Source organism: Poecilia reticulata, chromosome 10 (assembly GCF_904066995.2).
Source record: "Poecilia reticulata chromosome 10, P_reticulata-male-v2, whole genome shotgun sequence".
Taxonomy (NCBI): Eukaryota; Metazoa; Chordata; class Actinopteri; order Cyprinodontiformes; family Poeciliidae; genus Poecilia; species Poecilia reticulata.
Genome location: NC_088839.1, coordinates 6,983,227 through 7,006,442, shown reverse-complemented (window position 1 = coordinate 7,006,442; position 23,216 = coordinate 6,983,227). Strand labels below are relative to the sequence as shown.

General features: G+C 40.3%; 1 protein-coding gene across 3 annotated transcripts in view; it reads right to left on the bottom strand.

Moving 5' to 3' along the window:
* aff2 (AF4/FMR2 family, member 2) overlaps positions 1–23,216 on the bottom strand; it is a 206,482-nt gene that overhangs the window by 70,390 nt on the left and 112,876 nt on the right. For 2 of the 3 annotated variants that reach the window (XM_081611901.1, XM_081611899.1), the window contains exons 5-8: positions 12,220–12,264; positions 5,551–5,637; positions 4,042–4,078; positions 1,849–1,909 (exon numbers count right to left, since the gene is read on the bottom strand). In XM_081611901.1, coding sequence (XP_081468027.1) covers positions 1,849–1,909; positions 4,042–4,078; positions 5,551–5,637; positions 12,220–12,264 — 230 coding nt within the window. The remainder of the gene's footprint in view (positions 1–1,848; positions 1,910–4,041; positions 4,079–5,550; positions 5,638–12,219; positions 12,265–23,216) is intronic. The other variant, XM_081611900.1, reaches the window with a different exon arrangement.

The following is a 23,216-nucleotide window of genomic DNA, read 5'->3' as shown; positions in this document are numbered from 1 at the left end:
ATCCACCCTGACCTGAACCAGCTGTTCGTGGACAAACCCCCCTCAGAGTCCGGGTCAAAAACAGCAACAGCGCCGCCTGTTAGCAGCCGACATCTTGTTTTCTCCTCATCAGCCGCTCGCCTGCTGCAGGTAAATACCAAAAGCGGCGATCCTTTCACCTAAATCAGCGGCAGGAAGTGAACATGTAACCCTGAGATCCGCAAGTGCCTTACTCTGCAAACGCGGGGCAAACTCTCCCAACAGGTGGAAACTTGTTTTTTAGGACAAGAAGCATTTCTGACGCCGCCAAGCTCGACTCACTCGTAGGCAGCTGTCTGAAGGTCATGTGATCAGATCTCTCAGCGCTCTTCAGCCGTCGTCATAATGAATGAAGATAATTCATCGCTTTCAGGTTTGTCTGTGTTTCCTCCAGCAGAGTAAAGATTCAGGAAAAATAACATTTACATCTGATGAACATGAGGTAGACCCATTCATCATAGTGAGCTTTTTATGCTTATGAGCATAAACAATAATTATGCCTGCAGTAAGCGAAGCATCGTGTTTATTAGTGGCAAATATTACAAACAGATTAAATAAGCAGATTTTTCTTCTCCTTTTTTTTTCAAAGCAGAAAATGGACCTATTTCTTTGTCTTTTGGCGAGCAGAGCGAGAACCATTCAATATAATCCCATTAAAAATAGAACGATTATATTTTCATTCATTTGCAATTAGATCAAAAAACTAAATTAACTGCATTGTTCATGTTACACAAAAGCCAAATTAATTAGCGACTGTTTTGTTGATTTAAAACAGTTTTAAATCAACAAAACACGTTAGCCACATGTGGCTAGCATTAGCCACATTAGCCACAATTTGGCAGAGTCAAAACTTTCTTTTGAACTTTTCCAGTGAATCAGTATGAATTATTAATTTTTTTTGACGTTGCTTTAACTTTCAGACTGTTTCATCACCACTTGACTGTTTTGATTCAACTCTGAAAATGATATCTACGCCACAAAACCACTAAATCTTACCAAGTATTTTTTTGGTCCAGTTTCTAGTGTAAATGTTTTAGTTCGATTGGAAAAAGACAAAACTATCTTAGAAGTAGCTTTGTAGGAGCGTGTTGTAAGTCATTATTAATTCCATAAATATTGTTGATTAAGTTCCAGTTCCACAGGCGGATTTATTTCACTTATAAAAATGGTTTTCCCACGTTATAAATAAAACAATCTGCCATATTAAGACGTTATCCACTTGAAACAAGCTTCTATATCTGCCGAAAAGTCACCTGTAAGTCAGTTTTGTCAAGTGTACTCAGATATTTGCACCAGGAACTAGACCAATAATACTTGGTAGGATTTTGTGTTTTTGCAGTGAACACTCAACAAAATCATTCATGAAAAGGTGACTTTTCCGTGACTCATCTAGAGTCACGTCTCACAGAAAAAAATCCACAAAAACTGAACCGCGGAATCCGCTGGAAATCTGGGAATGTTTGACATTCAAGGTGTTTGCCGCTCGTGTGACTGAATAATTAACTCAACTGGTTAAACGTGGGATCAGTAAGGCTCACAGGGGTTCTGCCTTCTCGGTCTCATCCCGCTCTGCGAGTGATGTGGAGCGAACGGAGGTGTTGCAATACGCTGCTGGCTGGGGTTAAATTAATGTAGCTGCACTTTCCCGCTCTGATCCACACAATCCTTTTTTTTTTCCTTTTCCCCTCCCTCGATCTTCCTACCACAAGTGAATTCCATCCAAGAGTCAGGTTTAATTTTACCTTGAGGCTCAAGAAACAGCAGCAGGTTTAGAAATTCTCAATTTGTGTGTGTGTGTGCGCGTGTGTGTGCTTGAGGAGAGGTACTCACGACTTCTGCGGTGCGGTGGATGGTTTAGCAGCGGGTTTGTTAGCCGGCACCGTACATCTCTCTGCAACACAATGGGAGGAAGAGGAGGAAGAGGAGGATGAAGAGGAGGAGGGGAGACGACAGTGGACGTTCAATCATTCTTGACATCGTTTTGCATAAGTCAAGGTTTGTCTGTGTGCTTGACCAGAAGCCAAACTAACATAACCGGAGTCTTGTAGCATTGTTACCCCCGGACAATGACTCTGCCACAGTCTGTTTGCGTTGCCAGGTTTTGAAGAGCACAGCGCTCATTTTATTTATTTTTGCAATAAAACCTGACTACATTATTTATTTCTCCTAGTAGCTGTTCAGTTTCTTTTTTTTTTCTTTCTTGGAACCAAGTCCTTTGAATTCCTGTTTTGCTCAGCAGTTTCACTTCCTGACAGAAAAGGCGAGGCGGGAACTGTTGGGCTTCACTGGCGCCCAGCAAACATCTCAAAGCGTTTAAGTCGGGCTTTAATGTAAAAAAAACATTTTTTTAAATCAGCAACCTCTGAAAAGTACTTGAGGAAGAGTTTTATCAGAATTGCTGCATATATGCAGGTGAGGGCCTGGGGGATCTGAAAGAAGTCAACAGTAAATGTTTTAGGATGCTGCATGGCGCTCTGTGTCGATTTGTCACTGCAGCAGGGAGAATTTTACCTCCGTTATTCTACCGCATCACAAAAAGTTTTCACGCCGTCTGCTCGTCGCCAGCAGCACTGGACTTTGAATATCAAGGTCATAGGTCGATTTCCTGAGTAAAGTTGGCCCCTCCCACCTTCTTCAATTGAAGCGAATTATGTTGTCAAACGTTTGTGTTGCAAAAATTTTGGTTTGTGCCGCTATCATTTTGAAGGCTTTAATAAATGTTTCCAGAGGTCATGAGAGGTCAACCAGCCAGTCCATGTTTACAAAAAAATATTCAAAGAAAACATGGTGCCAATCAATTTGTGCTACTTTTGTGCAGCATCAATTTTTGTTTGTGCCGATATCCTTTTAAAGACATGGAGATTTGTTACCATCATTGTTAAGATCAACCAGTCAGCTCACATTTACAAAATCAAGTGAAATACGGTGTCAATCGACTTGTGCTACTTTTGTGCAGGAAAGATTTCCGTTTGTGCCGTTCTAATTTTTAATACGCACATAAAAAAGTTTCCAGAGGCCACCAAAGGTTAACCAGACTTCCCATCCTCCCACATTAACAGTCAAACAAAATTGATATCAATAAATTTTGCTGCGTTATAATTTTAGCTACTAAATTATAGTAGCTAAAATTAGCTACTATAATTTTAAAGATATTAATAAATGTTTCCAGAGGTCGTCAAAGGTCAACCAGCCAGTCCAGATTTGCAAAATCAGACAAAATATAATGCAACTTATTAAGACTTTAAATAAAAAGTTTCCAGAGGTCATCAGAGGTCAACCTGTCCTATCTGCTCATATCAACAAAAAAACAAAACTGATGTGAATTAATTTTGCTATATTTGTGCAGCTAAACTTTTTTAGTATCACAGTTGATTGACGTTGACAATTTACTTGGTTTTGACAATGTGGACTGGCTGGTTGACCTTTGGTGACCTCTGGGGACATTTATCAATATCTATAAAATGACAGCGGCACAAACAAAAGATTTTTGCTGCACAAACGTTTGACACTAATTTTCTTCAGTATGATGGAGGATGGAGAAGGTGGGAGGCAACTTCACTCAGGTGGCGCAATTTACATAACCAGACATAAACATGGAGGTTTAAATAAAAGCATAAACTCCTGATGTTGGGTGAGAAGGTCTGGTTCAGGTCACTCATGTTCCTTCACATCAAACTCCTCCAGTTTTTTTAATGAATCTGTATTTGTTGCATAACAATCTCAACTGATCCCACTGTGAAATATTTACATATTTAGATTGTGAACCATGAAACCCTTTGTCAGCTTTAATAAAAATATTGTTTCTGTTTTGCATTATGCACAGAAAAACCTAAATATAACATCACTCTTTATGATATAAGTTCACACGTATGTAACTTTCACATCAATTGCATAAACAGTCTTTCAAACTTTTAGTGATTATCAGTCCAAACCGCTTTCTTACATATATGCTGAATGCCGTTATCGTCATAGAAACCACAGTGTCCGTGGTAACTTCAGCTGTTTACAGTCTGATAGACTTACTCTGGGTGTTGTAGGCTGAGGTCACATGCTGGGTCTCCTGGCCAAACAGGAGAGAGGAGAGAAAAAAACAGAAAAAAATAGTTTAATGAATCAGTTTTTATCTTTAAGGTTTTTTTTATGGAATTTGCTAAACAGGTGCCTTACTGTTTAATCAGGCAAAAGCCCAAAACTCTTTTAGTTTCGGATTTAAGAGTGACATCCATTTCTAACGACAACAATAAAAAATTGTGACTACTGTATTTGCTTATTATTGAGCTAGTTGAAAATATTTTTTTCTTTTTCTTTCTTAATGCGAGTGCTCACGGTAGGGTCACCATGGTGACGTGTCACTGGCATATAAGTTGTGATTGGAGCCCAAAAATGTTTCTTTGTCTGTGATGCAAAAGACATCAAGAATAAACCTTTTGTGCAAGAAAAGAAAACAAGACACCATGTTAGCCTTCACACTGAAGGAGGGTTTTCACATTTACTGTTATCTAAGAGCATCACGCTGGGTGACACATAGATCAATCTGTATCCAGTGTTAAGCGACTTCACTTTTTGTGCTGCTCTAAGTGCAAAATGAGAAACGTCTAAAGAGAATTCTCATTTTTTTCTAAGAGTTTCATTGTTCGTTTTTGCTGCCGTCTCCTCTAAGATCGTCAGCGTTATCAGCTAGCTCTGTTTCTTTTCACGTTTTCCTTCTTTACCCTTGACCGCGGCATGCATCTCGACCAAATCATTTTTACACCGCAGCTCTTTGTGCTTGAAAGCACGAGTAAGTTGAAGTTAAATCAGAATGAAAAGCGACAATAAACTGCTGCTTTACAACCAAGCTTAAAGTAGGAAAATTAATCCTGGTGTTGACTTTTTTTTTTTTTTTTTTTTTTTTTTTAACAACTGGAGCATTTGTAAATGACTTGGAGTTCATTAACACCTATAGCTACACACTGCAAAAACAGAAAATCTCAGCAAGTATTTTTGGTCGAGTTTCTAGTACAAACATCTTGAAATAAGAAAACAAAGTAACTTTTCAAGTGTCAAGTCAGTAATTCCTTAATAATGATGAAAATATACCAGTTCCAATGGCAGATTATTTCACTTGTAACAAGACATTTTTCACGTTTTATAGACTTAAACTTATTTTTATTGTCCTTGCACAATGAAATGTCATCGCTTGGCCACCGGAGCACACACTAAAACACAACTTTACCTATAGTTGCATAACGTACAAATAATGCATTGTTAAATATATGTAACTTAGCATTTTCAAGCCGTCTCAGACAGTCTTGGTGGTGGGATTGTTGAGCAATGATTTCTGAGTCTGGCTGTTCTAATAATCTGCCACTTTTCATCAATACTAAGGAATTATTTACTTAAAACAAGCTCCTATATCTTGCTGAAAAGTTATTTGTACGTTAGTTTGGTCTTACTTCAAGTGTGCTAAGATGTTTGCACAAAAAAAAAAGAACCCAAACATACTTGAAGAAGAAAGGGAATTTTTCTTACGTTTGCAGAGTGTGTACTCACCTTGTTTGGGATGGGGAACTTGGTCTGGTCAGCTTTCCCGGGCGTGTGTATGGCTGTGAGCGGAGGAGGCCATGAATGGGTCATCTCCTGAACACACACACACACACACGCATCTTTTATTACGTCACCATTAACGATTACTGAGAAGAGGCAGAATGTAGGCGTTTAATTTGTTGTTGTTTTTTGGTTCTTACATTCAGACAAATGAAGGAAATAACTCTGGTCCTGCTCTGCGTGCGTCTGAAGAGCGATGATCACGGCTAAACTTTAGCAAAAACATCGGCAGGAGGATTGCTTTAGCAGCCTCTTTGGACCAGAGGAGTGGAGTCAGCGTTCAATCAAGGTTGCACGCTGCCCCGCCTCCCCTCCACCCCTCCTTCAGAGCGGACCCTCATTATTGCTTATAGAATAAATGCTGGATTGCACAGGGAGGGTTGTGGTACACACGGGGATCAGAGTACCGAGAGTCGGTTAAGTGCAGAGTTGTTAAATTACAAAAAAATAAAAGGCTGACTCCGTCTGGCTGCATGACAACAACGCAGCACAGAAGCTGCAGCTTTTCAGTTATTTCTACTGAATCCATGCTTCATAAAAGAATTTGTACCTCTTAAACTTGGTCAGATTTTGACAAAGCACAGACTTTAATGTCTTTAATAAAGACAAACAGCAAGTAGTGGCTTGATCACGTGGTAGAGAGAGCATTCAGTCCAAGTTTGAAAAAACAAACACTTTTTATGGTTTTTAATGACTCACTGCATGAACAGGCTTATTCATGTGATTTTAATTCCATTTCCTGTTTAACAGAAACATTAGAATTACAAAAATGTGTTTCTGTTTGACATTAGCAGTAGTACTAGACAATAAATCAACATCACATGTCGCAATGGACAAGTGATCTATATCAATAGATAATACATGTGATAGATTATTGAATATTAAATATATAGATTATTCACTGAAGTCCGATCCAGAACCGCACAGCATTCTGGGAGATGTAGGCGGACCAAAGGCTTTAGTCGCTCAACCTCTCACGGCTAGCTAAGAAAGGTTGGTGGCATCAACAAACTCACTCACTCTGGTTACCTAGCAACAACCTGCTGAGTAAACTTGCGCAGCAGAAGTTTCAGCTTTCGCCATTCTGCCTCATAACTGGTTAAAAATCAAAACAACACAGTGGAGTGAAAACTGCGGATAAAACAAGTACCAGTTTGGTAATTTTTCAGATATTTAAAACAAAAATCAAATAAATAATTATTGGTATTGGCTGATATGAAACATGTATTATGATACATTATATCGCCCAGACCTAATTAAGCAGGATGTTGCCAACATTTTGGCAATATTCCATATTTGTAGTGGAAAAACATACATTGATGTTTGTAGTCACACATCAAGGAGTAAAATTAAATTGGTAAAGAACTTCAAAATGTTCATTTAAATAAACACACACACAGATGTGAGTGATTGGTTGTAGAGTGTATGTGTGTGTGAGAGCGAGACAGTGTGTAAATGTCATAATTAAGGACAATCTGACCATCAGTTTACATCATCCCCTTATGTAAACCTGCTGGAGGTTATTGGTTGTCAGTCTATCAAAAGGCTATTACAGAAATATTCACTAATATTCACTCACACAGTTAAAAATCTCATATTTATCTAACCTAAGATGCATGATTTTATTGTGGAGGAATTCAGAGTACCCAGTGAAAACCCACCGACGCACCAGGAGAACATAAAGCTCTACAGAGAAAGGTTCTGTCTGGGATCTGAACCCGGAACCGTCTTCCTATTGGACGGCAGTCCGAGCCCCTCCCACAAAACAAGGGTCGCTTTTTTTTTTTTTTTCCTTTTCTCTTTGACAGTCAATCAGTTCATACTCAACTTCCTTACAGCAGGTCACTGGGCCAAAAAGACTGATTTCCCATCATACATTGATTCTCCCCTCTGGAGGAGATGAGTCATATTCATCCGATGACGCATGTGTTCATATGTGTGAGGAAGATGCGCGTGCGTGTGTGTGCGTGTGTGTAGCTCAGAGCACAAAACAGCTCAACACTTCTGAAGGTCCTCCAGAATGCATCTGCAGATGTGTTGGGTGTGTTTTTCCCTCTTTACAGAATTGTTACGCTACCCTGACGAAATACGCCGGGTTGCTAAGCAACAGCCCCACTTTCTGACATCATTTTGTCCTTCCTTGAAGACTTCCTGCACTTTGACAGACAGCACCCTTGATTTCGCCTGAACATATTTGCGTGTGTGTGAGAGAGACAGAGTGTAAATGTCATATTGAAAGCAGTACATGACTGAGGGAGCGTAACATTCAGGCTGTTATCTGTTTGCCAAATATCACCTACAATGTTTAATCACAGAAAGTGCTTATTTATTCCCCCGTGTTAAAAATGCATTTGTGCTGTTGTTACAGTTTCTCATATTTTGCAAAGTTATAACTACAAATGCTCTTGTGATTCCATGCGGCTAAAACAAAGGAGCTCGTCTTTTTACAAAGGGGAGGTTTTATGTGCTCTCCAGCCACATAATGCTATTTTATAGCACAATCAAGTAACTACGTTACCTTCAGTTGTAACATAAAAAAATATTTACATCAAATATAATTTTAACTCCTTGAACATTGGGTCGCTGTCTCTTTAAGAAGTTCCTGCTCTTTCTGAAACTCAGGAAGTCATCACAACATGGCTCCTCTATTAACCCTGCTTTTTTACCAGAGTTTCACTGAGAAGTAGCTCCTTTAACGAAATGTACAGTTTCACCAGGTGTTTGCTAATTGTTGCTGGCTAGTCTGAAGGAGCCGAGTGGAGGAGAAGCTCGGATGCTTGGAAACTGGTAGATTTGTACGCTGGTTTTCACATATACGATTTCAATCTAAAATATTCAAGCTTGTGCTTCCAACGTGATACGTGTTAACATACCTTTCAAATATGCATTTGCATTGTAAACACCTGATATTACTGCTTATGTTGAACCAGAACATGAAACAAAACAGCAACATGGAGACATGTGAATAATTGAAATTGTAAATTTTAGTATATTTTTTAAATTTATCAACAATTTGTATGAACTGTAATCAATTATGTGTATGCTAAATTTGTCATCTGACGTATGTTTGAAAGATTTCTATGGTCTGATGTGTGTGTGTTTTTTTTAATGGTGGATTCCAGAAAGCATTGCTGAGTGTAAGGCCTAGACAATAAACACTTTTACAAAATATAGACAAAAGTTGCACATATGTAACTCGCTGCTAATAATCTGACACCAGCTGAACGAGTTGCTTTAATGTCTGAGTGTACGTTGTGATTACTCTTTTGGCAAAAGTCAACTAAAACCTCACAAGGACGCGACGAACGGTCATTAAGAATCACTTTCAAAAGGACTCAGACAGGCTGGCTTGTTGAAGCGCTGGGTTTATGAGGTTTTATACTGATCTAATTTATCATATTAATAACAGTTCCATCCAAAGTGTGTGACTACAATGTCAAAGTATTAATGGAGGCAACACTTCGGCACTTCTTTGAGTTTCTCAGCGCCTGTCTCTGGGAACGCACAAAAAGATCTGGTGTTTGAATGTTACACTTTAATTATGGAATAAAGAAGCTTTTGAACTGCTTTCATTCAACACTATTGTATACGGAAAACTGACGGTAAGAAGAAGAAAGAAAAAAAAGAAAATCACTGCTTTTCTATGTGGAAAAAAATGTTCATAGCAAAACACTCTGGTCTGGTAAAATATTAATCGAATCTTTAAAGCAACAAGCATGTCTGCATTAACAGTAGAACTCAGGTTAACTTTGCTTAACACTGCCCACGTCTGTTTAAAGATAAATCGCATTATCACCAAATCATCACTAAGCCCATTTCTGTCAACCTAAAAAAAACAGTTTAGATGCCATTTTTTGTTCTAGATGACATAAATTAAGATTTTTTTCACAACATTTGTGGTTTTTTGGGTCTTTTAAAAAAAATACAGATCATAATTGTTGCTGATGTATGAAAGACACAGCGATACATACAAACTGGCAGCTAAGGACTGCTGTGATTTTGTTTTTGAATATCACAACCAATGTCAATATTGTCACAATTCGCTTTCTCTTCCATTTTCACGACACCCATTAAAATCTGTATCAGGTGTTGGCATCAAGTTCAGCAAAAGTTGATGCAAATGGCCAAATGTACTGCAGCATGAACGCAGGAAACGTCCAGCCTGTTGCGTTCAAGCGCTCCTTTTCTGACATTTGGAACATCGATCTTGTGCTGCTGATAGCGTTTTGATATACGGTACAGCTCCATTCTGTTGGGGTCTCAAGGTCACAACCTCCAGTGTGAACTGAAGCGCTTCGTTGCCAAGTGTGAAGTAGCCTTCAGTCAAAGGTCAAATCCTGCCTCGAGTTGAGGAGTTGGGATTACCGTCTTGTTTAAGATTGATGGTGAAAATGAAGCAGTGGCGAGAGACGGACGGACGGATTTAGAGGGTCCTCAACTGCTAAAATGAGGCGCTTCTGCGGGCGGCGAGGAAAGAGACAGGCCGTTAAAGTTCTCATTTTCCCGACCCGTTTACGGTCTGACCTCACCTGTGGCCGTGAGATGTGGACCGTGGCTGAAAGAGCCGGATCCTGACTGCAAGCAGCTGGAATTAGCTGGGTACGTATGGCGGCTGGACGCAGCCTGAGGCATCACGCTGAAATAATTAAGTTGGGGCGGTTTGGACAGCTGATCAAATGCCTCCTGGATAACTCCATTTAGAGATTTTCCGGGCACGTCCCACTGGAAAGAAACCCTGCAGAAGAACACCCAGAAGTAGTTGGAGAGAGTATTTATGGCTCTGACAGTTGGAAAGCCTCAGGATGTCCGATAATGAGGTGGAGAGGGATTTTTCTTTCGGACTTGTTACTCGGTGACCAGATCCGACTTAAGAAAGGAAGACGACAGACGGATAGTTGACATTTCCTTGTGTTGACTTCTGACAGTTCAGACCAAAACACTCGACTCCTCTCTCTGGTCATTTGGTTTTTGCCTCTTTTGCAGTGATTTTTAAATTATGATGTAATTTTCCTTATGCAGTTTGAGGTCCTGCCAGCAATTTATTTAATTGTTTTGAGGTCGATCTTTCAAAAAAACAAAATATTCAGGACTCAAACTAAATCGTTCAGTGGTTTGTTTCTTAAGGTTTTGTAGCAGAAAGGTTAACAAAACTGCTAAATAGTTTTTTGCTTTTGCGTTATAACTTCCTGCTGTTGCTATGTCACATTTGCCGGTGCGTTTTGACTTTTCGTCGTTGCCTTGTGTCGTCTGTAGTTGTGTTGTCCCCTTCATGTTGCGTTGCGACTTGTTGCTGTTGCCTTCACATGTTCTGCTGTAGCGTTGTGTCTCTTTCCTGTTGCTTTACGGCTTCTTATTGTTATGTTGTATCATTGGTTGTTGCATTGTTTGCGTCGATAAACAACGATAACCTCTGTTGTCGTAATGTGCCTTTTTGCTGTTGCCTTGTGGCTTTTTATTGCTGCGTTGTAACTTTTGAAGTTGTGTTGTGTCTTTTTCTGTTGCCTTGCGGTTTTCTGTTGTGGCGTTTGCATCCCGTTGACCCTTCTGGGCCACAGTAGTTTCTTAGCAAACACAAACAGTCGATGCTCTGAGAACAGTGTGTTCAGCCACAGCACACGCAGCCCAATACGAGGAGTCATGACAGCACGACACACAAATCCACCCCGACCACTCAGGCTTTTGTTTACGCAGAACAGAACTGTCACTTTAACAGACTGACAAAGCCATCGGTTCTGGCAGTCGGTAAATCAAATGCTGCGCCATGTTTTGCTTTACATCTATTTACCGCCTCACCGTTAGACTCCGCTGCCCCGCATGTGAATCTGCCATGTTTCCCTGACAGCTGACTGGTATGAGCGGGAGGGGGCTGCGGGCCGATTCACCCCGCCTCACATTCTGAACGCCCTGATCTTTCCACTTGACACGACTAAACATCAAAGGCCGGATTCAGTGGCGCACCGATATTATTGACAGAGGCCTTTCATGCGGCTCACAGCAGATAGTCTGTCACAAAGCCTGTTGACCGGCGTATTGATTTGTGAAAGGGAGAGGGCGGCGAACGACAGAGGGCAGGGAGGGAGGGACGGAGGGAGACAGACAGGAAGAGGAGGGAATGCGTTAAGGAGCTAACTGAGCCGTCCGATCGCGTGCTCGTCGACGGGGCTGCTGACAGAGGAGGGAAGATTGTCGGGGAAAACGTCTGTTTTGACATCATTCAGAGCAGAACAGAAAGACAGGAGGGGGAAAACTGTGGGAAAAAGAACAACAAAAAACGAGCTGTTTGGAGAAATTCTGCTAAACACGGATGGAGGAAAAATGATGGAAAAGATTTCTGCCTGACATCATCTAACAGAAAACAAAAAAAAAAATCTATAATCATGGACCTGAGCCAAAGTTTCTCTTTTTCCTTTTCCCATCCTTTGTGTTGCAACCCTTCTGTTTCTCATTCTCTTGCTTCATTCTGTCATTTCTTCCTACGATCAAATTCTCTGGAGAAGAACCAAAGTCTTTCAGAGCAAACAGAAAACAGCTGATAATCAGCGCAATTACCCTGTGTGTATAGGAGAGAGAGAATGGGTGTGTGTGTGTGTGTGTGTGCGTGTCCAGGGAACATACCCGCAAAATCTCTTCAACGCAGCTGGAGTCGTTTGGCAGGCTGACCTGGAGGAAAACAAAGACAGAAAGCCTGATTTTAACAAATGGTAATAGCAGCTTTGCATTGAAAGCAGAACGATCAAAAGGAGAAAAAGTGCAGCAATGCGGCGAGAAGGCAGGTCCGTTCACAACGCATCAGGTTCAAGTTTGACCAAACGTCTGAACGTTCCAAGTTTAGTGAGTCATGTCTCATGTAAAGCGTGGGGGGCTGACTGTGGAAAACGTAACGGGTTTGTGCCGTTTTCAGGGTTCAGAAGCCGTTTTAAAGTCTAGCTGTCAACTTCAAAGTAAAACTAAAAGCTTCACACATTAACGCCGCTTAGAGTCCATAACTGTTCCATACGGTGCCTTAAACAAAAGCAGTCTAACTCCTGGGACTTTTTCTTTTTTTACACAATGGCCACAAACTGAAATGTTTTTAGGGATTTCATATGGCAAAAAGCAGAGCTTACACCTGTCACAACAAGCAGTATACATGAGAATGAGCTCAATAATTTCCATTGGCGTGATTGTTTCTCTATTTTGTTTAATTTGATCAAAGACTGGATGACAAATCGCTTCATTCTTTTGGTCTCAACTAGCCTCTTTTTTTTCTTTTTAAAAAGGACAATTTTGTTTACAAAGACTTCATAAATCGTTTTGTTTGTTGTTTCTGTTGTTTTTTTATATCTATTTTATATATTCCAGTGATAAATGTTTGTTGGAATTTAAAGTTTATTGATCTTTGATCATGTGTTCTTGCATTATTTATACCATTACTATTATACTACTTCAAAATTGTTTTTAAAAAAAACAATAGTATTATTCATCAAAATAATTTCTGGGACAATTCATCCAGAAAAAATTGTTACAGTGACAGGCCTACTAGTGCATGATGATAGATGGTTTTCAAATATTCTTAGTGTTGCGTTCATTACGATTATATCTGAAAGACTCTTGGTGTATTTTTCTACCAACTTTGCACAATTAGCCACAGAACTTTTTGAGAATTTTTGAAAAATTTGAAATAGCTAATGCTCAGTCAGACTGAACCGCAGAGATTCTCAACTGGATTTACGTCTGAACTTTGACTTGGCCGTTCTGGGTCATCCAATAATTTATTTTGATCTAAGCTCTTCCATTGCAGCTTTGGCTGCATGTTTCAGGTTGTTGACACCAACCTGAACCAGATTGTCCGTGACTAGGAAAAAATATCACGTTTCGTCCTCCGGTTGTTGGTCCCTGACTTGGGTGATGCGTTTTTGAAATACATCTATTTAAAAATGGCTGAAAAACCGCCTCATTCTAGCACAAAACTTTTTATCAAACAAATGTGAGTTTCTTCAAAAATGACGTGTTTCTGTAAAGCTAGATTATTTTCGTAATTCCAATTTTTATGGTCAATAGAAAAGCGGCTACTGCTACTTTTTTTCGGCGGGAGGGTGGAGCCTTCATATCTATTTCTGAGTAGCTGTGTTTCCATTACAAACGTCCACAAAACTTAAGTCTGTATTCCGCACAGTTTCACAATCGTGGCTTTTACATTAAATAAGAAACGCAATCGAAATCACACGTGAATACATTTGTTTACGTGCTAAGTCATTAAAAAACATGCCACGTCATTATCCTCCAACCACTTCCTGTCGTCTTCTTCGTCGTTTCGGTCATTACTAACATCCTGTTTTTGAGCAGGCAATGGAGACACTTTTTCCGATGCAAAAATAGTGTCTCCATTGCAGTTTTGCAAAATAAACCAATTTCAATACCAACATTTTATCGAAAAACCTGATTTTTGATTTTTCATAATTCAGCTGCTGTTGCTGTTTCCAGTCATATTCTGCAGATCTGAAGTTTTCCAGAGATGTTCCAAATGTAGCGGTAAACTCCCGTGTTTCCTACGGAGATTTTCCACCCAGCTCTCCCATAAAACCGCTGAAAGGTGGCCAGAGCGTGAACAAAGCATCATGTGGATGCAGCTGCCAATCTTCTGAGCCGGTGAGGTCCGTTTATGCACGCAGAGACCACCTGAAAACCATTGAAATGTCAAGCTGAAAACAAGAAGTTCCCTTTCTTGGGGGTTTTGTAGGGGTACTACTAAAATTATGCAACTGGTTTCAATGTTATACAGCCACTGCTGTGTTTATTGACGTTTTCTTGCTGTGTTTTTTTATCTGAAGCGGTTTATAAAAACACACATGCCATAAATAGTCTTCAAATTCCAAGAGGAGTTTTTTTTTTTTTTATTACGCTTGTTTATCACTTCAACATGTGGAGAAATCCAAAAGCTCAGCCAAAGGCAACTTCGAGCAGCTCCACCCTGAGCGGTTCAGCCCAGGTCGAGGCGTTCATAAATTCCTGCGTGTTCATGTAAAGCCGTCCGTCCGGCTCGCTGCGCTGCCGTAAATTCACAACCACAGCTCAGTCCGTCTGATGCGACGGACGGATCGCGCTCACTGCAATTAGGTCTTTAAATGCTAAACACCGGGGTTAGTGAAGCAATAAGGACGTGTGTTAAAAAAAAAAAAAAAAAAAAAGGAGCATTTCAGTTATTCAGATTTAGAAATGACTGCGGTTTGGCCCGTGTCATGTAAACCGCAGGACACTTTTAGCTTGACAAGCGGAGGGCCAGTCTGGGGTTTGATTGGGAGGCAGAGAGGGAGTCTGTGTAAGTGGTCTGATTAACCAGTTCACTGGCTGCAGGCTGTTAATCTGTGTAAACATGGCGGCCACGTCCACAGAGCCCGTCTGATCATAAAAACACGACTGCATCCTCGGAAATAAATGAAGACAAACAATATCTGAGAGCGGGAACAGTACATGTTAACAACAGACTGTTGAAAGGTTAAGTTGTGAGAGCGCCTTACAGCAGCATTAATATTCCTCACAGGTGACCTACTACGTGTCCTTGGACAGGTTATACAAAACATGTTCATTAATTTTTTTTTTTTTTAACATCATCATTCTTCAGGTCTGTCTGCTTTGAGCTGCATTCAGAATGAGTTGTTTTAGGGCATCTTGTCACTTTAAATCTAAATTAGCTGCTACAAGCCAAGCCCCCAAATCAACACTTACAATTGTATGTGAGAATGGCTACAAACACACAACTGTGTCTCTTTGAAAAGCAGAAGTAGAGCCTCCTGCACAACTAACAAGAATGCAGCAAGTCAAAAACAAAACACTTGTCTTTTCCAGCAGCCATTGTACAGCGGTAAAACCAGCAGGAGTTTCACTTGGGTTGCTAGGTAAAGACACGGTGCCAGTCAGTTGTGACTTAGCAATCAAGAGGTTTTCAGGACACCAAAAAATATTTAATTATTGGCCAAAAAAAACCAAAAAATATCTTGAGGTGATTTTAGTAGTAGATCAGATCAAATGTACAAAATGTGAATTTTGCTAAATAGGTTTCCTTTAAACTTTCACAGTCTATCAGTCTATCACATTACGACCACAAACTGTGAAGCATTTGTGGTAGCTAGGGCTGCCCAAAAAAATCTGGCAGCCCTAGCAGACTTCAGACTAGGATAAGTGTTAACTTTTCAGCACTATAAACCTAAGCAGCGCTAGAAATGAATAGTGACGTCTAAAGCACAGTCATATTTTTAGAGTGGCGTAGTCAAAGTCCAGACCTAAATCCAATTGAGAACATGTGTCAACACTTGACAGATTCTCTCCAATAAGACTGAGCTCCAGTCTGTTGACTGTAAGAAAATATGGCAAAGGTCAAATGATGTTAATACTTTTGCAAGACACTGTTCGTTTTTATGGACTCGGTGAAATATTAACATCTGCCCAGCTGGAAGTCTTTGCTTTCTTAGTTCAAACTCAGTTCATTTCTGCCGCTCCGGCCCAGCACCAAGCTGCTTTTCTTTTTAGTCCAAAACAAGCCATTATTGCAGCTGAGGGACCCGTGATCTTGTGTGATAACACTTTGGAAAATACATAAGAATCATCTCAATTGCAAAGACGTCAATTCCAAAAAAAAAAAAAAAAAACGTAACTGCAAACACATGCAGCTCTCCGGGTTAGATCTTTGTCTTGGATCTTGGTTCAACGACACGAAGGAAGACGGCAGAGCGGGAAGTCAGAACCTGTCTCAGTCTACGGCAACATAACCTCCGTCACCCGCCATTACTAACAGCGCCAACGTGAACAGAGGGGCAATTTAGCCCCCATGATGATGGGGGTGACATCATGTTCAGCCTTAAATCACAGCCTGCTGAAACAACAAAAGGCACTGCAGGCCGGGGGTTTGCATCTGCGTGAGCTCACAGAACGAAAACCCATCTGTATGTTTTCTGGACAGGAGCCGTTATTCTACTTCAGCAGATTAATCACACAGACCTGAAGTCACAGGCGCTGGATGGAGACGTTTTCTTCCGACAGAAAACCTCAAACAGCAATCGAGAATCAATTTTACCCAATAAATCTTGCTAACAATTTGCAATTGTTAGCAACTCTGCTTTGTGGACTAGAAAAGAGTTTAAAATGCGAGAAAACTACTAGGAGTTCCTCAAGGGCATGTCCTCGGGTCACTTCTTCAACATCTACATTTTTCCCCAAGATTGGGATGAAAAGGATTACAACCTTTTCTTAACCATACGTATGCTTATGACTCAAGACTATAATTCTGAGTCATCACAGAACAACTATCTCTTACAGCAGTGAGTAAGCATGTCCTTCGTTTTGTTGAGCGGATAAAGCATAAAAACGCAGGAAAAATGAGTCAGTCTTGAAATCCAGAAAGGCAGGTTGAAGGTTCAACTAGACCAGAGGACGCCAAAAAATGGCAAAGCATCACAGAAATGTGGCTATAAACTTATAAATGTTAACATACTTAGAGTGCGTTCTAAATAAACTTACTGTTTTCATAAACAAGACGTCTGTTTAATAATGTCAGGAAAAAAACAGGTGAATCTTAAATTGTTTAGTAAGTTCTTTGTATACGTCTGTAGGACAGACAGATACATTATATAAAAATATCAATGAATTCAGCTCCTGTGTGCAGCTTAGTAAAAAAAAAATCACACTCCTGTGTAACTTGTGAGCTAATGAGGCCTGTATGTGTTTTCAGGAGCAGTATTTGTGCGCTGTAGTTACGTAAAAAGTCTGCAAACAAGTAAACTGTTTAAACCGTCACTCTTATTGTGACCAAAGGAAAAGGAAGTAGCACAATCCTTGATTGACCTTTGTCCCAATCACCCGCCACACCTTATGTACGAGAAAGTGCAACCAGATTGCACTGACAACACCACTCTTCAGTGTCGATGTTGTTACTGGGTGAAGAAGACGTAAAGTTAGCTATTTTCAACGAGAGATTCCAAACGAAACCAGAGGAAGTAGAGACATGTCAAAGACAGACTGCAGTTTATTTAAGTCACAAGAGAGAATACTTGTGACTACTAACAGAAATATTTGTACACCGTTTTATCTTTTTGAGTTTTGTCTGACATAGATGTTGTTGACTTTGGAAATGTTGTCAACCTTTGTAATTTGTAATGCTTGTTGATCGAACCTCGCTATTTGGTAATATTAGACAGCAAAGACCAAAGACAGTCAACTCCTCAACCTTTTCGTCTTTGTTTTAAAATATGAATAAAACTGCTCAAAACCAAATAAAGTGTAAAAAAAAAAAAAATTTTTTATTAAGTTCTGGAGCGGAGAAACCAGAGATGTAAAAAAAAAAAAAATCTGAATCAGCAGGCGAAATAAAAAAACAAACAAAAAAAAAAACAAGATTTAAATATCAGGAAGCAGCAGAGATCTTTGCGCCCAAAAAGCTCTCTTCTTTTCACATCCGTAGTGTCAAATTCAACGGGAGCAAGCTGCTACATTGTGACGTGAAATACTGTTGACACAGAAAAATGGAAACACCGGTGAGTTCAGGCTTGCTGCGTTGTTTTTGTTCTTTATCTGTCCTTCTGTTCATCTTTCTCCTCAACCATCCATTTTCATCCCCGCTGCGCTCCGGTTCGCCGGAGTGCATCGCTGACACTTTGTGTCCCTGATTCCGAGTGTATTATTATTAAGAACCGGGCCGCTCGGCGCTTCGAAAGAACCCGGAGCTCAGTGAATGCTAACCAGCTTTTAATGGACCTAATGGACAGGTGACTTTCACATGGTAAACGGGTGTGTGGCGCGCAGGTTTCTCTTAATTGATGTTACTGCGAGATCACAGTTAATTTCAAGGACTGTAAGATAGGGAGAGCATAAAAGAGAAATGGGAGACGGCTGAGAGCTGCGGCGTAAGTCTGGGGGAGGAAAAAGGACAAATTTTTGAGAGAAAATAGATACCAAAGAAAAATGAGTAAGGGGAAGAGTGGACCGGAGGGGGTGTGGGGGGGGGATATAGCAGAGGCAATTACTGAGGCAGAAATCCTTTCTCTCTGAAATAGCAGCTCAGATAGAGAAGATGTCCACACATGCAACACAGACGCACACACTAGCCAAAAGGCACTCGCTCAGTTCCACGTTGTTAGCCGAAAACACGCATCGACACAGTCCCGTTCCGGAGACCGCTCTGAAGAAAAATGGCTAACTTCGAAGAGCCTCGAGAAACGTCATCACATCGTCTAGCGGGTCCGGCTCTGGATGCGTTTACACAAACGTAAACGCGTTTAAGAGGAGCGAGGAGCACTTTGTGATTCCATAACAAGCAAGGGTCAAGACAACCAAAAGGGCTAACCAGCCTTCAAGCACAATCAGAAATTAATTACCATTTAGATAAAAGGAAATAAAGCCAACAACCGTTTTCTTTCGACTAACAGAGATTTAGTCTGAAGTCACTATCATACTACTGCTTCAGTTTGCATGGGTCAGATGCATCCAGATGTGATCCAGATGGTTTGTGCCAAAGAACAGCCTGAGAAGTTGATTTTTTTTTACAGCCTGTTTATGCAAAACGCAAAAGAAAGGAAAAAAACCCTGACTTGGCAGGTGACTGAACACCATATGTCCACAACGGGCTGGCTACAATTATTAATAGCAACAGAAAAGAGGTACAACCTAACTTGTCCAAACATATTTTCCAACTGAGAAAAGCTTTTCAAATGTAGCTACTACCTAGAGATGGATTGATCAGGCTGATTATAAATTCTGATTTGGAATATTCTGATGAAATATTCCTGATGTAGTTTATTGACTGTTTGTGAAAAACTGTCATGAGCCGTTTATTCCGGACTGTCAAATGATTATATTTGGGCTTAGTTCTGGAAACATCAGAATCAAACAGATCCAGTCTTTGGTAAAGGTTCCTGCAGTCGAAGCACAACTAAAGATCTCAAACATGCTCATCTAAAGCTCCTTCTCAATTCAGAATAAGTTGTGTGGTTTTGTTCAGTTTGTTCAGAAGAATTAGATCGAAATGGTAAATTCAATCTTTTTGCAAAAAAAAAGAAAAAAAGGGTCAACATTTCCAGTAAATCTATTGGACCAAACTCTATTGGTCTGCCAAAAAACCTGCATCTCGGTTCAATGGAAGTAATCTCTGGCATGATTTGAACATAAATGTGGAAGCAGGTGGACCAGAGACGGCTCGAAAAGCAGGGTGTTCTGGGTAAATGCAACCAAAACAAACTCTCGGGTCTAGGATTAGCAGGAAAATGGCTACCAACGACAAAAGAGAAATCCTACAGCTGATAAAATCTGACGCCACAGCGGTTTTGCATTTTGTGAAGAAGGACGTTGCGCTCATGTCTTCTTCAGTGTTTATTAGTGCAGCGCCGCCACAGGCGAGGAGGGGAATGGGTTTTTTCAAACGGTTTGGACTGATTGAGACAGTGCAGAGTGAAAGTGAACCACACCGGCTGAAAATGTAATGTTGCAACTTTGGCCCCCAGTCGAACCAAGTCTACCGAGCTATCAGGTGTGAAAACACCATTAGTTTCCAGTTCACTTTTTTGGTATGCATCCGAGTTGGACTGCACATTCACACCTCCCAAAGCGAACCGGACTTTATAGGCAAAACCAATTAGAGTTTGATCAAAGTGGACCAAACAGGGCTGGTGTGAATGTACCCTTAGATCGCAATGGTAATTGTCAAAAACAATAATGCACACTTGCAGTAAATCTCAAAGATCATTTGCTTTGTAATGACTGTATCGTTAGTATAATCAGGCCGTGACCACAGTGGACCGAATGCAGTTATAATTGTCTGCATCTAAAAGAAAAAGCTTGCTTTCTTCCTAAATAAAAATCCCCCGTGATTATGACCCGGCGCTGTATTCGGATTTACTGAATGGGTTCCGTTTATTACATTAATTTGTCACATCAGCGAGGGGCCTGTTTACGCTCCACAAACAGTCACCTATAAAATTACATAACAAACACAATTTAATGCGATTCCTCTCAAAATGCTTCTCTTCTTTTCTCTTCCCTCTTCCTTTTCATGTTTCAAAATGCACCGGAGTGTCTTGTTTCCTTTTGTGTGGGAATTAAATATCATTAGGAGGTAATTACACTAATGTGTTTAAGACTAAAGAAACCGGCTCCCCCCTGATCTCTGTTTTTGTATGTGCAAAGAGAGGGAGATGAATGCCTCGCTGAATGCATGTGGGTTGACAAAATACGGGAGATTGAAAACACCCCCAAAACACACGCAATCTATTCATATTTACAATAACTGGGAGATAATTATGTTCCGCGAGGAGATTGGCAGCGACGGGAGATAAAAGAGGGCAGAAAGGAGGATAATGTGCAGAGGGAGAAAAAGACGGGAGTCAAACAGAATCAAATCTGAGAGCCAGACGAACGCAAACATGTTCCGAGGGCTATTAGCATATCGTATTTCTGTTTCACTGTTTCTTTTTTGGTGGATAATCTCACTGTAAAATAAGAGAAGGTTTACTGTGTTGTCAGAATTACACAAAGTATCCAACTTCAATCTTTTAATGCAGCTCTCTGAGGCCAAAAAAGCAGAAAAGCCTCCTCTGCTCTGCTGTCATGAAAAAAATACCAAAGTCAAATGAAGACTGCCAATCATCCAGACAGCGTGATTGAAGTTTGGAGTCCTCTACGGCTCAGAGCCGAGTCCAACACTGTTTGGAAAATCTTCAAGGATTTTTTTTTTCTTGTCCATGGGCTCCTCGTTTATTCGGTTTCATCTGCTTCTTTTATCATCCATATTTCAGCTGTTTACAGAGCTGAAGTGACCGCCGTCGCTGGGATTACCAGCATGCTTGATAGATCACAAGCATTGCCTCAGAGAATATGTGTGTGTGTGTGTGTGTGTGTGTGTGTGTGTGTGTGTGTGTGGGGGTGTGTTTGTGTGTGTGTGTGTGCCACATGTTTATGTAGGAGTCAACCCGTCTGACAATCTAAAGATTGAGTCTACTGAAGTCAGTTTAGCACACATAGGTCTCCTCCAGACAGTGTGATCTATACTCATCGTCTCCCAATGTAGTCTTTTCCTCCTAGATTGGATGACTTTCCCCTTCGTCGTATTACAGCCATTACAACCGGATGCTACACTACGACCACCCTTCAAGCTAAAAGAGAAGCTTTTCACAGCTTGGTGACAGCATAACTACAGACAGCACTCAGAGCAAGTAGCAGAGAGTGCTTACTGAAACACCGGATTAGGGAGGAGATTGTAAAAACACGTGAATATGGCTGCCACTACATCAGCGCGTCCAGCGCATAATGAAGTCGATTGTTTTCACTCAAGCCACTTCTTGACCCAGCATGGGGGAGATGAAAATTTGTTTTCAAGAGGCCAAAGTGATATTTACATTTAAAGGCACGTAGGGTCCAATTAGCAGCACACAAGCCCTAAGGAGGTGTTTTAAAATCACTGGTTTTCTTTTATATTAACAACGGGACTTTATCGTGTAAATTTTGATTAATTAGTTACACAGATTTTAAATCTGCAGTATGTAACTTTTATTTTAATGAATATATATATTTTTTCATATTTGTTGAAAATTTCACTATGTCATGACTGTATGGTATGAGACAGATATGTGAAAAAAAAATTGAGGTCCTCCATCTTCTCCCAGTGCTAACTAGAAAACCAATCAGAGCCAGGGGGTGGGTCTTAGCGCTGTCAATCACCCTGTGTGTGGCTCTCTGCTACACTGCAGAATGTTAACCCAAGTTAGCACAGCTACAGATGATGGCAGCTAAACTGTTTTCCTGTAACTAAGTTGTCTCTCCGCCATTAGCACATTTAGTAGCGCATTCACTGGGATGATTGACAACGTTAAAACCCTCCTCCTGCTACTGTTTGGTTGTTTTTAATTGAGAGCTGTGCATTGCTTCATATGGCAATAGTAGCTCTGGGAGGAGGTGAAGGAGATTGATCTTATCACAGATTATCTATCTCATATTTTAGAGTCAGGACATGATTAGTTTTAACAAATCAGTAAAAAAAAACTTTTTTTTAAAATAAAAGTTACATATAAAACATATAATTTAACGGCATTAATCTTTATTTTTCTTTACATTCAAAAGTCCTGAGCTGTAATTGTTTTCACATGTTTATGATCATTTATCATCATTCAAAATGTACTAATATCACAATGTTTGACAACATAATGACATCATAATTTGAAACTTTTAACTAAGGAAAGAATTCACTAATGCTTCTGGCACAATTAAAGAAAAATCATAAACTGAGCATTTTTTGACAATCCAATCATTTATTTATTCAGTGTAGCTTTAATTTTAATAACATTTGTGGTACATGACCATTATGAAGTCCCCGAGTAGCCCTTTTGGTTTACAGCCCTGGTTATCTTGCACAGATGCAGTGCACGCAGTTTTACCTCTTCCACTCGACATGAGTCTCTCATCTCTTATTTGTTTTTTTTCTCCTTCACTCTCTGTCAGCCCCTCTTTCTCTTGTTCCCAGTTTTCCTCTCCTGTCTCTCTCTCCCACCAAGCTGTGGAGAGGCTGATAAGGAGTTGATTTACCATCCAATTAAATATTGTCATTGAAACATTGCTTCAAATAGGCCCAGCGTTTTCACCCTGTGCTAATTGGC